The 17,662-nt window shown below is 43.9% G+C and overlaps 1 protein-coding gene across 1 annotated transcript in view; it reads left to right on the plus strand.

Annotated features, from left to right (window-relative positions):
• Positions 1–14,577, plus strand: part of B4GALNT2 (beta-1,4-N-acetyl-galactosaminyltransferase 2 (SID blood group)) — a 34,003-nt gene extending 19,426 nt beyond the window's left edge. The window contains exons 5-11 of the mRNA XM_054585355.1: positions 453–490; positions 2,351–2,531; positions 3,555–3,641; positions 10,654–10,841; positions 11,612–11,752; positions 13,545–13,764; positions 14,372–14,577. Coding sequence (XP_054441330.1) covers positions 453–490; positions 2,351–2,531; positions 3,555–3,641; positions 10,654–10,841; positions 11,612–11,752; positions 13,545–13,764; positions 14,372–14,577 — 1,061 coding nt within the window. The remainder of the gene's footprint in view (positions 1–452; positions 491–2,350; positions 2,532–3,554; positions 3,642–10,653; positions 10,842–11,611; positions 11,753–13,544; positions 13,765–14,371) is intronic.
• The last annotated feature ends 3,085 nt before the right edge of the window (positions 14,578–17,662 follow it).

The raw sequence follows: 17,662 nt of genomic DNA on the forward strand, positions 1-17,662 counted from the left end.
AACTGGGGACCTGGCCCACAACCCAGCCATGTGCCCTGACTAGGAATCAAACTGGCAGCCTTTTGGTTCATAGGCCAGCACCAAATCCACTGAGCCACACCAGCCAGGGCTACTTTCTGTCTTGATGATTTGACTGCTCTGGTGCCTCATGCCAGGATTGTTTCCTTCCCTGCAGTAACAGAGATACCTGGAAGGGACTGGATTAATTCATAGCATCCACCCAAAGCTGACAGTAGGCATCAGAGGTTTTAGAACCTCTAGAAGGACCATGGGAAGCACCTAACAGAGCCCTGGGGAGAGGGAAGTGTGTCAGCAAACACCCTGGATAGGAGGGACACTTAAAGGGACACTGGAGGAATGTGGGGTTAGCCAGGAAGGTTTGAGACTCAAAGAGCCCTTGGAACCCTCTCAGATGCTGTTTTCTTTTTCGTCTTCTTTTGTGTGTCCTGCAGGTCTCCAGTTTGATGGACCCAACGCTACCATCTATGAGGCAAGAGTTGCCCTCCCAGTCTTTTTGTGCACTTGGCATCCTGTCCTCGACTCACTGCCCGTGCCCCCGCCCCCAGGGGTGGCTGGTCTCAGATTTTGATAGAGCCCCCATCCAGATAAAATACCAGACATGAGTCTGAGGTGGGGGGAGGGGGACCCATGGAGGGTGCACTTTTTCCAGCCATGAGAATGGCTGGAATTCCAGGGAGCACTTCCAAGACCACACCAGCGCCCTGAGCCCCCACGGATGGACGCGGCTGCTCCTGCAAGAGGAAGCTGCTGCCACAGCCACGGCCCCTGTGTTGCGTGGCCTCTGTCAGGGGCGCAACCAGGGCGGGTGCCCATGTCTTGCCCTGCTTTCCCCACTTAAAGCTCCAAATCCAGGTCTTCTGCAAGTACATCTGACTGCGGGGGGGGGGGGGGGGGGCGTGGTAGGTCACAACAAGAACCCTAACCAAAAGGAGCCTGGGAAATGTAGTTTTAGCTTCCTTACCTCTGCGTGTTAAACAGAGGTCGGAAGGGGTGATGCATGAGCAAAGCTATTCTCCCCTGCAGAGGCCTCCGCTGCCCCCGCCCCCAGCTGAGCCCCCCATACCTGCTTCTGGCACTTTCTCAGCACTCTGTTATCTTCTTCACAGCAGGTATCCACACCTGAATTACCTTATTATGCGTAATTATGTGCATATTGCCTCTCTTCCCTGGTAGGCTATAAGTGAAGGCGAGGTGTCTTTCTTATTCACAACTCTTTTCCTTGTGCCTTTTGGTTCGGAGGTTGGCACCAAATCCACTGAGCCACACCAGCCAGGGCTACTTTCTGTCTTGATGAATTTGACTGCTCTAGGTGCCTCATACCAGGATCGTTTCCTTCCCTTCAGTAGCAGAGATACCTGGAAGGGACTGGATTAATTCCCAGTACCCACCCAAAGCTGAGGATAAGCATCAGGGGTTTTAGAATTGCTAGAAGGACCGTGGATCTCAGAAAATATCCATTAACTGACTGAAGTAGTTTCAGCAGGAGTGACGTAATCTAGTCCACTTTTCACAAAGATAACTGGCTGTTGCAGAAGACAGGAAGGCCAGAGAGGAGAGTAGCATGTGGGAGCAGCAGTGGGGAAGAAGAGAGGTGGACCAATTCCAGCGGCCTTATGAAGGTAGAACCGGTAGGACTTGTTACTAGATTAACTGCAGGTATGAGAGAAAGGTCAAGGGAACAGCAACTACTTCTTCCACTGGAGGACTTGAGCAGTTGAGTGGATGAAGGTGCCATTTGCAGGGCAGGGAGAACCAGGGAGAGGGTGCAAACAGGTTTATAGAGAAAAATCAATAGTTTAGTTTAAGACATCAGTTTGATTTGCTTGTGAAGCTTCCAAGCAGGGCGACCAACCAGGCAGCTGGGTCTCAGAAGGAGACGAGCTGTTGACATAAATTTTGAAACCATCAGTTCATGGATGGCATTTAAAGCCTTGGGAATGGATGAAATCTTCTAGCAAGAAGGTGTTAAAATAAGAAGGCAAAGGGTGCAGAATCAAGCCCTGAAGAACTCCATTGGAAGGTCCAGCAGAGGAGGAGGAGTGGGCAAACTGAGGTCAAAAGGAGCAGCCAGTGGGAGTAAAAAGAAACCTAGAAAAACGGTATCCTGCCAAGAGCTAAGAAGAGAAGAAACTGCTTGAATGCACCAGGCCCCAGGGCTGTATTCTCCTTTGCTGGGGCTAGAGCAGTGGCACCTTGGAGACCCAGACCCTAGCTTCTGGGGCGCCCATGATTGTTTCACCTCTCACCCTATAATGCTCTGCCCCCTGCTGGCCATGCTGGGGATGTGCACTTCCTTGCATTTGGCCTATTTGTACTTCGCCCACCCCAGGTCACCCTGACTGCTTCTTTGGGGACATTCAACACCCTCGTTGACATCCCAGACAGTGTGGTGCGGGGCAGAGGCCAGAAGCAGCTGACCATTACGACCAGGGACCGGAAGCTTTTGAATTTCATCCTCCAGCACGTGACCTACACCAGCACGGTGTACCAGCTGCACAGGGTGGATGTGGGTGAGAACCTGTCCTTGGGTGGCAAACAGGAAGCTGAAAACACTACTGGGCCTTCTCAAGGTCTCTCTCCTCCTAGAAGCCTGCCTGAATTTCAGATGCTTCCCTTGCTCCTGTTTCTAATCCTAGACACCTAACTTCGAAATTACTGTACCCGGAAGTATCCCTACATTGCCATTGACCCCATAGAAGTGACTCGAGGGAAAGGACAGGTGAAAAGCCTGCTCCTCTCTGTGTGAGGACAGATCATTCACGCTGTGTGCATAGAAACCATCCCTTTCTTTTCTCTGTTCTCTAGTTCTCAAAGCTGAAGACTTCAGCTGTGGTGGAGGAAGGAGCCAGTCTGTGTATCTATTTATTGTCCTGGGAATTAACAGGAAAGGGATGTGGGGAACATCTTGTCCAAAGGGCAATGGCTTTGACTCTTCCTTCCCAATCAGCCTCCAGCCCCTACTTAGGAAGTCCCTGAAGAACAAGTCCTGCCATCCTCAGGGCAGCGGGTTTCTTCGTGGATGAATTAAAGTCACCCTTTTCTCTTTTACCTCGCATTCCCAGGACACTAACAAAAAGAAATGAAACTTGATCACACCCGAAAGACGGCTCGCTCTGCCTTCAGTTCTCAAACATTTCCTTTCACAAAATGACCCTGTGAGTTAAAATAGGGCAGGTATTATTATCCTGGTATGGTAGCGGGAGGAGACTGAGTGATGATCGGCCCAAGGCGTTTCAGATAGTAAATGGCAAAGTCAAATGGAATGCTCAGCCTCTGACACCACACCCACCCTAGCGCACCAGATTCCAACGAGGGCAAGGAACGTGAGTTGAGGAAGCACTTGGCCGGTGGCCGCAGGGACATACCGCAAATCCGGAGCCAGAATGCCGCGAACTCCATTACGTGCTTGGTCTCATCCCGGCGGGGACATTGTCTACCAAACCTTCGCCCCCTCCTTGCGTGGGCTTCCCCGGGGAGCGTGGAGAGTGACCCAGGCACGGCGCTGACCCCTGTGACCTTTTTTCTCTCTGCAGTGAGTCTGGAGTCCAAGTCCTCAGTAGCCAAGTTTCCAGTGACCGTGCGCCAACCTGTCATGCCCAAATTATATGACCCTGGACCAGGTAAGGCCCTTGCCCCTGGGGCTGCACGGTGGCATCCTGTAGAATTATTGGTGAAATTCGGGTCCCCTCTGAGGAAGAGAACCCATCAAAATAATAGCTGTAATATGATTCCTGGCAACAAGCTTCGTTTGTTTGGCGTAAAACAATTCTATGACACGGTGCCCTGATACTGCTTATTTATACTTATTATATGGTTGTGCTTATTTTGAAAAAGACATAAAGGATAACGTTTTAATAAGTAATAGTAACAGTAATAAAAACAGAATGGTACTAGAGCATGAATAGATATATCAATGGAATCAAATTGGAGTTCCAGAAATGGGCATGTTGGAGTTTTACCATTTAATTTAACTTTTCAAATTAAAGGGGGAAAAGATAGATCATTTAAGAAATCATGGGGGGTAACTATAGCTATGTGGAACATGAGTAGTTGAATCTATCTCATAGCTCATACCAAGATAAATGCCAAATAGATCAAGTATCTAATTTTTTAAGTACTAGAAAAAATGTCATTTAAAAATGACATTAGAGTATAAGGCCTTTCTGAATATAACAAAACTCAGAAGCTGTAAAGAAAAGACTAAAACATAATATACATAAAAATTTTTAATGCTTTTTAAAAAGATTTTATTTATTTATTTTTTAGACGGGAAAGGAAGGAGAAAGAGAGGAAAAGAAACATCAATGTGTGATTGCCTCTCACATGCCCCCTACTGGGGACCTGGCTGGCCACCCAGGCATGTGCCCTGGCTGAGAATTGAACCAGTGACCCTTTGGTTCTCAGGCCAGCGCTCAGTCCACTGAGCCACACCAGCCAGGGCAAAAAATTTTTAGTGTTTTAATGACAGAGACCCACCATATGCAAAGTTAAATTTTAAAAAAACAAGTTGGGAAAAAAAATCTTCAACTTATGTTAAAGTCAAAGATCTAATTTTACTTAGAGCACCTGTGAATCTGTAAGTAAAGGACACCTAATAAGCCAGTGGAAAATGCACAAATCACAAAAAATTAAATTTGGCAAGACTTTTAGCCATTAAAATATATGCTCAGAATCACACTGAGAAAAGTGCAAATGAAAACTATATTTATATCAAAAAGTACTGGACAAGGAGCGGGAAAACAGACATTCTTACAAACTGGGCTGGTGGGAATGCAAACGGACACAGTTCTGGAGGCACCAGCACTACCTACTGACATTTTAAGTGCGTGTATTGTTTGGGCCAGAAATTCCATGTCTAGAAATTATCGTACAGGTACTTACATCTGTGTGAAATAACATTTGTTTGCAATGACAAAAACATTAAAAGTGGGATGTTCTAGAAGGAGGGAGGAGGAAAGCAGAAAGGTTAGAGTTTTTAAATTCGGATACAAAATGCTTTCCAAGATGTGAGCAAGGTACAGAAGAGAGTGATGAGTAAGCTACCATTTATTTATAAAAAGAAAAAGAAAGGGAAAAAAGAATGTATGTACATAATTGCTTAATCATGGACAAAGCAAATAAGAAGTTCGTAGTATTGGTTGCCTCCTGGGAGGAAACCAAGTAGTTGGGGACAGGGGTGGGAAGAAGTATTTTCATGGTAGTACTTTCTATATTTAGAATTTTGAATTACTTGGCATTTTAAAAAATATACTACCTACATATTTAAAATAGAATAGATTCTATCCAAGTAATTCTATTCAAAATATAAATTAAATTATTTAAAATAGAAATAAATATGATGGACAATGATTTAAAATATTTGTGTACTATAACTATCTCAAAAATAAATAAAATAAGCCTGAGGAAATTCCCAAAAAACTTTTTAAAGGGCTTCAGGTTTGTTTTAAAGATTAAGTGTTACCGACCTAACGGGAATCACAATCTAGTCCCCTCCCTGCCTCCAACAACCACAATCATATGTATTTTTCCATGCTTTTGTACATTTAATATGTAGATTCCTATTCCTACACATGCACGCACACTCACAGTGCATATAGTGTGGGTTTCTGCATTTTTTGAACTTTTCATAAAAGTTATCACACTGTATAGTATGAAGTTCCAGATCCTGACTTTTCGTCAGCCCATGGCTTGTCTTTTGATTTCGTTTCTGGGGTCTTCTGTTATATGAAAGCTTTATCCTTTAGTGTATTAAAATTGATTCATTGTTTTCTTTCTAGTTTTTGCTTTATTGTGACTTGTTTAAGAAGTTTTTCCCTACACTAAAGCCAGAAAGATATTCTCCTGTATTTTTTCCAAAGATGTATATGTTTGCTTTCCCACTTAGGTGGCTGAACTACCTAGAAATTATTATTATGTGTGGCATATGATGGAGATCTAATCTTTTGGCTTATGAACAGCAAATTGTTCCAACACCATCTAATCCCTTCCTCCTCCCTGGCTGGTATTGCACTCCGTTACACACCAAGGTTCATATGTGCAGGAGTCTGAATCTGGGCTTTCTTTGGCTGCACTGATTCATTTCTCTTTGGGCGAATTCCATAATGTTTTTAAAAAAAAATTTCTTTGTCATTTATTTATTTATTAAAGATATTCATTTTTAGAGAGAGGAAGAGAAGGAGAAAAAGAGGGAGAGAAACACCAATGTGTGAGAGATACATTGATCAGTTGCCTCTCACAGGCCCCCAAATGGGGACCTGGCCTGCAGCCAATGCATGTGCCCTGACTGGGAATCAAACCAGCGACCTTTCAGTTCACTGGCCAGCAATCAATCCACTGAGTCACATCAGCCGGGGCTAATTCCATAATGTTTTGATATATTTTATAATAGGTTTTCTATCTAGTAGGGATAAGTCCTGTACTTTGGGATGACTATACTTCATTTGTGAAATTTTTTAAGTGTAAATTTTCTTTTGGTCTTTTACTCTTCCATTAGAATTTTTGGGTCAGCTCATCAAGATCCTCTAAAATGCATTGAGATTCTGATTAAAATATTGTAGAACTTAAATATTAATTAGAGCTCTGGATGGTGTGGGTCAGTGGATTGAGCACCGGACTGTGAAGCAAAGGGTTGCCAGTTTGATTCCCAGTCATGGCACATGCCTGGGTTGCGGGCCAGGTCCCAAGTTGGGGGCATGTGAGAGGCAACCACACATTGATGTTTCTCTCCCTCTCTTTCTCCCTCCCTTCCCCCTCTCTAAAAATAAATAAATAAAACCTTTAAAAAATAAATATTAATTAGAGATGAATTGTCAACATTATGAAGTTGAATATTCCCAGCAATGAGTTCAGTATGCCTCTCCATATTGTAGTTTCCATAGGTTCTTCAGCGATTTACTTTTTTAAATATTTATTTTAGAGAGAAAGGAAGGGAGGGAAAAAGAGAGGGAGAGAAACATCAATCTGTTGCCTTTTGTATGTACCACAACCTGGGACCAAACCCATAACCCAGGCATGTGCCCTGACCTGGAATTGAACTGGCAACCTTTCACTTTGTGGGATGCAGCTCAACCAACTGAAGCCACACTGATCAGGACCTCTTCAATAATTTATTTTGCAATTTTATTTGTAAAGGAATTTCACATATTTTATTGGATTTAGTTTTAGGTACCTTATTTTTATTATTGTTGTGAATCGGATCTTCTTCTTCTACATGTAATTGATTGTTGCACATATATAGGACATTGGTAATTTTTGAATGTTGAACTTATAAACAGCATCCTTGTTGCACTTTTATTAATGGTTTTTTAAACATACAGAGTCTCTTAGACAAATGATGATTTTTGTCCTTTCCTTTCCAGTTCTTATAACTTGTTTCTTTTTCTTGTCTTACTGCATTTGGCTAAAGTCTCCATTTTTACAGTGTTGAACGGTAGCAGGCACTTTTGTTTATTCCTGACTTTAACAAGAATATTCTAATGTTATACCACTAATGGTTGCTGTGTAGGGGTGTGATAGATATATCAGGGTAAGAAAGTTACCTTCTTTCCTTCTATTTCTATTGCTAAGCATTTTTCTATTTCTACTTTCTGTTTTCTATCTCATTGCTAAGAGTTTTTATTATAAACGAGTATTGAATTTTATAAAGTAATTTGTCTGCCTATCGAAATAATTTTCCCCCTTGATATGGGTTCACACAGTGATTTCTATTGATTGATTTTCTGCTGCTGAAATACCCATGCATTGCTGGAATAAACCCATGTTGATTGCAATGCATTATTTGATGAAATGCTGAATTAAATTTACTACTATTTTATTTAGAATTCTTGCATCTGTACTCAAAACTGAGAGTATCTTTTCCTGTAATGTCCTAGCTCAGTTATCAATATTATATGTGTCTCATAAAATGAGTTGGGTAGCTTTCCTTTTTTTTACTATTTTCTGAAATGAATTGTAATCAAGTAGGAATTACATGTCTCTTGAACTTTTCTTGAAATGTATTTGGTCCTTGAGTCTTTGCGGGGGCTTGCGTTGCAAGGTATGTGGTTAGGGATTAAGAGTGGGAATGTGTGAGGGAAAGGGGAAAAATTTTTAAATAGCATCCTGTGTCTTAATGGTTATTAATCTGAATGTACATTGAGTCAATTTTTTAAATGTTTCTATAAAAGTATCCACTTGATGTAAAATGGTCAGTTTTTGTCATAAAGTTGTTCATAGCATTCCCTCTCTTATGCTTTTTTATAACACTTAAATACATCTGAAGCCATGCACCCTTTTGGTTAAGCATGTTCAACTATTCTCATTTTTTTATACCTGTTGTTTCATATTTTCTGCTTTATATGTGTGATTCTGTTATTCAAAGATTTTTGAATCAAAGATTTTAAACATTTTCATTTTAAATCCTTTTCAGATGTCTCTATGATTTTCAGTCTATCTGGTGTGAGTTCATCGCCACAAGGTAGATTTGTTGGCTGTTGTTTTTCATACTAATTTTGAGTGTTTTGGAGTTTTTGTTGGTGTGCTCATCTGGAGTAGATTTTTGCTTGCTTGTTTTGTCTCCTCTCTTCCTCTCCTGATTCCTTCCCATCTCACAGCTTTACAGTTGCATCTGTTCCCAGGTTCCCCAGATTCCTAGCTCATTCTCTTACACTGGGGTCTTGGCCTCCTGTCCCATGGCGATATTGGAGTCAGTGAGGAGCCAGGCGCTGGGCTGAGTGTGGCTTGGCACAGGTCCCGCTGTGAGATGGTATCATCTCTCTTTGCACCTAGAGGTGTGTGTAGAGGTGATAGCTGTTTGGGGTTCCTTGTGCAGTAGGTAGCAGGTGGGGGACGGAGAGAATGCAACCTCATTTCAGTCTCTGGCTTCTAGCAAAAAGCCTGGCTCTGGACCCACACATCCCATGAGACGCTTTTACTTCGTTACCTTACAGAATCGGCCTCTCACCTCCTCTGTTGCTCAGACCCCAGAATTCAGCCTTTGTTTGCTGCTATGTATTTCCATTCCTTGGAAGAAATGTCATCTATTTTTTTAGCATGGCTGTATCTTTGTATTTTTCTTTACCATTACTGTGTGTTTGTAGGGGAGAAAAAGAGAGTCTCAAAGCAGAAAGCTACTCCACCAACCTGGCCAGGAATCCCTTACCTTGACTACAGCCTGTGATAATTCACACTCCTGGTTCTCTTTAACAAAAGAACCAAACTTGTCCTCTGGCCTGAGGAAAGAAAAGGGAGGATTCATTTGACACGCTCTGGAATGTGATCTACTTGATTCTTCCCACCGATACGGTTTCTGCTCAGACCAGGAGAAGCTGGAGCAATGGAGCAACCTGGGCGTTGGGAATGACCCCCGTCACACTGAGAAAGCGGCTCCGCAGTGGGATTATAGAGCGCTCGTTCACAAACCCTAGGTAGGGTTGTGGCTTTCAGCATGAATTAACCCTAGCTGAGCCCACCCACCCAGACCCCGAGTGCTCAGCCCCAAGTGGCTCCACTGTTGGTAGCTAAATTCCAAACACAGGCCAGCAGCTGTTTTATCATGGGGTCTTTTCCATAGAAAAGCTGTCCCTTCTCCAGTCCTTCATGTAAATCACATGCCTTAAGAGGGACCATCTGGTCTAGACCTTCCAATCTCCAAGTAGACCTATTTTCATTCATGTCTTCCTGAGCATAAAGTCCAAGTAGGTTTCTCTCCAGGAGTTTCAGCTGATGACAGGGGCAAGTCTCAAGTCCTTTAGACCCTCTGTCCTCTTCCTGGGCCCCTTGACCTTCCATATTGAAGGGAAAAGCTCTGTGCATCTCAGCTCCTAGCATTAAGTGGAAACAGAATGCAAAGTGTGACAGACAATAATACAATAAAGCATTCACATAGACAGTAGGAAATGGTATAGTGCAACCAAACAGAACCAGGAAAAAACCTCTAGAATGCAAGACAGATAAAATTTCAACAAACTGTGTTATGTTTTAAATTAATTTATTTTCCAATTTTATTAAATTTATTGGAGTGACACTGGTTAATAAAATTATATAGGTTTCAAGCATGCAATTCTATAATACAACATCTGTATACTACATTGTGTGTTCATCACCCAAAGTCAAGTCTCCTCTGTTACCATATATTTAACTCCCTTTCCCTCTGGTAACCACCATACTGTTGTCTATATTTGTGAGTGTTTGTTTGTTTGTCTTATTTGTTCATTTGTTGCTTTCAGTTTCATATCGCACGTATGAGTGATATCATATGGTTCTTGACTTTTTCTGCCTGAGTTATTTTGCTTAGCGTGATACTCTCAAGATCCCCCGATGTTGTTACAATTGGCAGTATTTCATCCTTTCTCACGGTTGACTTGTGTTCCACTGTCTAGATGTACCACATCTTCTTTATCCCATCATCTCTCTAAAGGGCTCCTCGGTTGTTTCTTTACTGTGGCCACCGTGGATTATGCTGCAGTGAACATAGGGATACAAAATATACTTATTTTCTAACCCAGCAAACAAACCCTTATTAAGCACCTACTGAGGCACGAGGCCTACAAACACTGAGAGGCTGTGGCATGAAGAAACCACCAGAACAATGCAAGTTAAGACAGTGAGGCTTCTCGAGAGACAGTGCGCTGACATCTACCCTTTCTTGCCCAGAGAGGAAACTCAGAGACCTGGTGACTATTGCCACCAAAACTTTCCTCCGTCCCCACAAGCTCATGACCATGCTCCGGAGTGTTCGTGAGTATTACCCAGACTTGACTGTGATTGTGGCTGATGACAGCAAGGAACCTTTGAGAATTAATGACAGCCATGTGGAGTACTACATCATGCCCTTTGGGAAGGTATGTCGCTCCCAGATGGGGAGACGCCAGAGGGCCCCAGAGTCAGGTGCTCCCCTGGATGGGGCTGCTTCAGTGGCTTTCCCCAGGGAACAGGGCCCTCAGTGGGAAGGGATAAGACTCTTCTCTGAGCCCCCTTGCTGACTCCAGACTCACAGAGAAACCAGGCCGCTCTCCCTTTTCTGTATTAACGGGGCAGTTAATCTGACTCCCCTCGCACTTGGTGTGGAAGTGGATTGTGGTCCTTGTAAGCGATTTGAGGTGCCTGACATCCCAAGGATTCCTGACATATGACTCCAACAGCAGAGAAACTTCTCGTCCCTAAGATTCCACCCAAGCTGAGCGTCTGTCTCTCTCTTTCTCCATCACATACCTTCCTCCAAGGACACACAGAATGAAGCAGATACTATACATACCAGAGAGTCCTACCTTCCAATGTCTTCCAGGCAACATAAGGAGACATAGAAGGAGAACCACAGAGGTTCTATCAGATGGAAAAGGAATTCAATCCATCCATATCGGCCACAGGGCCAAGAAAGGACTTTCTAGTCTTTCAGTCTTTGATCCAAAAAGTCACTTTCCTTCTTCCAGTGCCTCTGGATCATGGACTCCCTTTAACCTAGCGGCTCTCAACCTCAGCTGCTTATTGCATTCACTCCCACAAGTTCTGATTTAATTCGCCTGGGATGCAGCCTAGCTATTGGGAACTGAGAAAGCTCCCCCACGTAATTGTTCTACTGGTAACCACTGATCTAACCTCATTCCACCTGCAGGGTTGGTTTGCTGGTAGGAATTTGGCCATATCTCAAGTCACCACCAAATACGTTCTCTGGGTGGACGATGACTTTGTTTTCAACAACAAGACCAAGATTGAGATGCTGGTGGATGTTCTGGAGAAAACTGAACTGGACGTGGTAAGGGAGAGTTGCCAGTTTCCCCCCAGTTGCAACCGGTAGAAATAACGAAGAGAGGGAAGGAGAGGAGACGAGAAGAGAGGAAAGTATGTGAGGGAGGAGGAGAAGAAAAGAGAGAAGAGGAGAAGGAAAGAAGGTGAGGGAGCGGGGCGGATGCAGAGGATGAATAGCCAGCACAGCTCTGGGGCTCGGAGCGTCACACCCGGACTCAGGAGGTGTGCGAGTTCTGTTTCCGTCTCCGTGCTTACTTTTCTTGGAGAAAATTATAGCCCCCGCCCCGATCCACCATCTTTCAAATGGTATGTTTATGCCTCACTTCTAACCTCCTCCTTGGAATGGCATGAGATGAAGAGAGAGTAAGTAGTGCTCGGGTTCTGTCGCACACCATTTAAAAAAAAATGTAAATGGTACAAAGCTTTAAAAGCACGCTTATCCCTGATGACATTTTAAAAAGAAGAAAAAAAATCAAAAGTCAATTCACATATAGAAAAAAGAAGAAAAAGGTACTGATAGGTAATGGTACTGTACTGTGAAAATTTGGGAAGAGGATAGATCGTAAACCTTCTCACCACACAGTGATACTTATGTTAAAGTGAGAGATATGTCCATTAGCTTGGTTGTGGTGGTCTTTTCACAATGTATACATATATCAAAACATCAAGCTGTATACCTTAAATATATGCAATTTTAATATGTTGAAGATATCTCAACAACAGCTGTTTTAAAAGAAGAAAAATGGGTAAGGGGGACTGTGACTACAGTCAACTGTTACTCCAGATGGACAGTCCCCAAAGCATCCAGGCGACCACTCTAGTCTCTCAGCTACGCTCCTGGAGACCAGATCACAATGGCACAGATGAGATAGAAGGTGTAGTTCCCGCCCATGTTAAAATCCGAGCCGGCACTGGACTCTGCTTCCGCGGTCATCCTGGACCTGCCTCCTTCTCTTGTTGCTCCATCATCCTCATGGTCCTCAGCCGCAAAGCCAGAGGAAAAAGGGAGCGCAGAAGCAGGCCATTTTCTTTTAAAAATGTGATAGACGTAAATCATGGCCTGTCAGCCAGGACTTAGCCACATGGTCAGTCCATGCAAAGGAAATGGAGACATTTCTTCTTTAGCTGGGTAGTGAACCGTATCTTAACATAATCTACTGAAAACCCAGAGGGTTCATTTATTAAAAAGGAGGAAGGAAAGGGCACGTGATGGGGGATAGCAGTAGGCTTTACTATACCACTTTGAATGATTGTGATGGTTCAGGAATAGATGTATTTGTTTGTCCTGCTTGGCGTGGGCTCAGATATAGAAATGCGCGGGTCTTCCATGAGTGCACGGACAGCCACTCAGAGAGGAGAGCGAGGAGCAGAGAACGCGAGGACAAATTGCAAGAAGCCCAACGGGGGAGACTCCACATACAGATCACTGGGCATGCGGGCTGTCTCCTCCTGATGGAAGAAAGTGAGTTACCTTCTTCTGGAAAGGATGAGCTTGCTGTAGGGCAAGCAGTGCAGAGAACTTGTCTACCCTTGCAACTTGGTATAAGTGCTTTCTGCTCTCACCCAGGAGATTTTCTGGGGTAAGTAGGAATGAAGGATCAAAGGGCCAAGAAGTATATGCTGAAGGCTGTGGCCACAATAGCGAGAAGAGAGCAACTGAGGGACAGTATGAAGGGTAGACAGAGAAAGGGTGTGATTCTTGTTGCAACTGAGGTACAGTCCAGTAAGGCTTCCTGGCAGAGGTGAGATGGATATTGAGCCTGTGTCCTCTAATGTAGATTTCTCTGTCCATGGGCTAGGTAGGTGGCAGTGTACTTGGAAACGTGTTCCAGTTTAAGCTCTTGCTGGAGCCAGGTGAGAATGGCGGCTGTCTTCACCGGAGGGCAGGATCGTTCCGGCCCCTGGAGGGCTTCCCCAACTGTGTGGTGACCAGTGGCGTTGTCAACTTCTTCCTGGCCCACACAGACCGACTGCTGAGAATTGGCTTCGACCCCCGCCTGCAACGAGTCGCTCATTCAGGTGGGGACGCTGAAGGAGGGAGGACAGCAGCTGGGCTATGAACTGACCTTGGAAGTTTGGTCTTTCAATAGACGTTCCACTGATCACAGCCGCTTGCCTCGTGACAGCGGGTTTCCCTTCCCTCTTTTCCCAAATTAAGGAGCTGGTGGTCGCTCTTGCCTCCCTCTTCACCCTCCTTTGACTTCTTGTCTGCTGCAGGCTCCTCCTGCTTACCTGAGACAGCCTTCCCCTTTGCTTTGGCTCTGTCCCCGTCCTCTTTCCTCTCTTTGCTTCCTATTCTCATTTCCCCCCCCAAATCCTTTCCTTTTTAACTGCAACTGGTTAACTGCCCTCCCTCTTTCCCCTCTTATTCTCTCAGTCCCAGAGTCCACAGTCTGTCCAGCTGGAAGCTAATCTGTGTTTCTCTGCCTCCCCATATCTCTGTCTGAGAAGTGAGCTTATTTATTTCCTTCCAAACCAGCTTCGGCAGGGGGCTCTGGTGAGGCTGAACTTCCCCAAGGGTATAAACTCTTTTCCCCGCCCCGACCCTCATCCTAGCCAAGGAATGTGGCCCTGGGTCTCTGCCTGAAGCTCACATTTCCTTGTCCTGCTCTCCTTCTCTTGGCAGAGTTCTTTATTGATGGCCTCGGGAGCCTGCTCGTGGGGTCCTGCCCAGACGTGATTATAGGTCACCAGGCCCATTCTCCAGAGGTAGACAAGGGGCTGGCTGCCCTGGAGAAGACCTACGGCAAATACCGGGCCAACACCAATGCCCAAATCCAGTTCAAGCTGGCTCTCCACTACTTCAAGAACCATCTCCAATGCTCTACATAAAGGTGCCCGGGCATAGGAGAAGCTCTAAGTCAGCTGATTGCGGCTATCTGGAGCAGGGGAACGGTGGTCAAAGAATAGACTCCTAAAAAGATGAACATTATAATAAACTATATAGTGTGTAGGGCAAATGGGATGGGTTCAGTTACTGGAAAGATCACTCACAGGCTAATGGCCATTAGCCCACTCACTGATCAGGGCAATGGAGACCATATTAATAATGATTATTTATTTGTATGATGTCTCACTGTTGATGAAGCATTTGTACATGAAGTATCTCACATCGTTTCCTTAGGTCTCACAGGAAAGAAGGGTGGTATCCTCAGTCAAAAGAGTGGCTGGCTGTTGGGTTCTTGAGGGTTATTTGGTGGCAATTATGTAACAGTCAGAGCATCATCTCCAGCATCGCTGTCATCCACAAATTTTTATTTGGTCCTTCCTTGTGGATTCGGATAATGTGAATACCCCATAGTCCTTGCGTTGAGAAGGTTGCAGCCTGGTTCAGTTCAGTGCACTAGCATCACTGGGCAGCCAGTGTCAGAGGGTTAGAGGGTCAGAGGAGGGAGAAGTCACATGGCCCAGGCAGCTGAGGAAGGCTCTGTGGAGTGAGCTTATCTGGAGCCTGGAAGATGGATGGGATTCAGGCAGTTGGAGGGCGGGAGGAGAGCATTGGGTGGTTTACTGTCTGCTAGAACAAAGGTTTTCCTGGCATGAGACTTGCTACCACAAAAACACATTCCAGAATGCCAGGGATTGAACTTGGACCCCACTCTAAGGTGTCATAATAAACAATGTAAGTGTGGTGGCAAGCCACTGAATTCCTGGGCCTTGAGGCTGGTTACTGACTACTCAAGACCCATGTCACCTACACAATGGAGCCATCACGTGTTGTTGAGGAAGGCTCTCTGTTGTCTTTGGAGTCAGCAGATTCTACAACTGATCTAGCCCTCCCTTTATGATTTCCACTCTTTCCTACAGAAGATGGCCACGGGAAATTCAGGATCTCTGAAGATGTGTCTGTGAGATAGTAATAAAACTGAATGAAAAATATTTTAGGCCCTGGCCAGGTAGCTCAGTTGGTTAGAGTGTTGTCCGGATGCACGAAGGTTGCAGGTTCGATCTCTGGTCATGAACCTATAGGAAACAATCAATGAATGCATAAATAAATGGAACAACAAATCAACACACACACACACACACACACACACACACACACACACACAAAAGTGGTCAAATAATTTTCAAAAACATTGCATTTCACATTAGCATAGTAAAGGCTCTGAGAAGTTCTGTAGTAAAGAAATCATTTTCCACTTGAATTCAGCATTTCTCAGATATAGAAATAGACTGGTAGTCACTTTTTATTTCCTGAAATTGGAATTGAACACACATACCTCATCCCATTGCTGTCTTAAAGATTCTTTTGCAGAAGCTTGTCCAGTTTTAACCAATGTGCCCAATCACTTCATGTAATAGCACATGAATTTTATGTACAATAATGCTTGACAGGACAAGGGTCTCAAGGTCAGGGCAGTTCTTACTGAATGCCATTCTTGCTAAATGTTATATAAAATGCAGCACAGTATTTTGCAGATGCAGCTATAATTAGATGAGCTTCACTCAAATTCAATCAGATAAGTTTACCCAACTGCAAAGGCAAAAATCAACATTAATATTACCCAAATAGTATACATAAGTAATGGCTAAGCCTCCTCTTTGGGAGACAGAGCTTTGGGTGTGAATCCTGTCTCTAAAACTACCTAGCAACAGACATGCCTCTTTCTTGAACAGGACAGGCCAGACCGAACCCCTCGAGTTGGGTGACATTCACAAGCCTGGGAGTGGCCATAGGAGTTAAAACTCACCAGCTTTCATCAGTTGGGTTTTTAAAGAAACTGAATTGCCCACGGGACCTCAAAAACTTACAGTTTTTCTGTTATTTCCAGTCAATTCTAGACATCTCGTCTAGACATAATCTTTGAGATTGGGAAATCCATTCCGGTAACCACAAGCCTCGAAGTCTTGCCTGTTCTTTGGCACTCAGCTAAATAGTCCCTGCCTTGAGGCGATTCAAACTCTGCATCTAAGGTACAGAGAGACCTTCCGTAATCTCTTTTTTGCCCCCATGTTTTTTCTTGTCATGGGCAGAAAAATGTTCAAAGTTTTGCAATGTAATAGGGCTGGTCTTTTTGCTCAAACTGATCTTTGGCTAAGCCTCCTCTCTCTGCTGGTCCTTTCCTTGAGGGAGAGAATTCAGCTTTTCCAGCCCCACAAGCCTCCAAATTATAGGACTCCTAGTAAACTTAGACTGCAAACCATTCTCAGCAAGATCATATTATACCTGCTTTTAAAACAGGGTGTCTCAGCCCAAGTCTTGTCCCTCCTATGGGTCCAAACTGAAGGCTGCATGAAGTCACTAACACACACCAATATCCTCATTTGTTCTGACCATTTCCTAGTCTTGACATTCTACAGTCTTGAGAAACAGTCTGTGTTCCAGACACAAACAACAGTTTCAGGGTCACCAGCTTCCCAGGTCACTGCTCTCTATCCCTCTCTTCTGCACAATCCCACATCAAATGGCCTTCACAGAGGATTCCTATCTGTATACAGCTCTTTTTCTTAATCTTTTGCTTGGGTGCTCCAACTGCCTTTATACCGTTCAGTCTTCCTGCTCCAGCTTCAAAGGAGTCTTCCATATAAAACCTACATTTCTCATCATCTTTTAAAGTTTACCAGAAGATTATCAAGGTTTTCATTATGTAATAGAGTAATTGTGCAACTTGCACATGTCTATTTCCTATCCTGTATGTTTGGAAAAAGAGCCCTGCTCTCTGCATGCAAGGACCCAGAAGTCATTACAAACAAAAAGGAAAAAAAAGGTACATTTGACTTGATCAAACTTAAAATCTGCTAATCAAAAGACACAATTACACAAGTGTGAAAGATAAGCCACAGACTAGAAGAAAATATCTATGATATAAATATTTGGCAAAGGATTCATATCACATATATGTAAAGAATTCCTATAAGTCAGTAAGATGATAATTTTTTTAAAGTGGGCAAAATACTTGAAGAAACACTCAGA

The sequence above is a fragment of the Pteronotus mesoamericanus genome, unplaced genomic scaffold, assembly GCF_021234165.1.
Source record: "Pteronotus mesoamericanus isolate MK-2021 breed Mesoamerican mustached bat unplaced genomic scaffold, CSHL_Meso_final contig_84, whole genome shotgun sequence".
NCBI classification, from domain to species: Eukaryota; Metazoa; Chordata; class Mammalia; order Chiroptera; family Mormoopidae; genus Pteronotus; species Pteronotus mesoamericanus.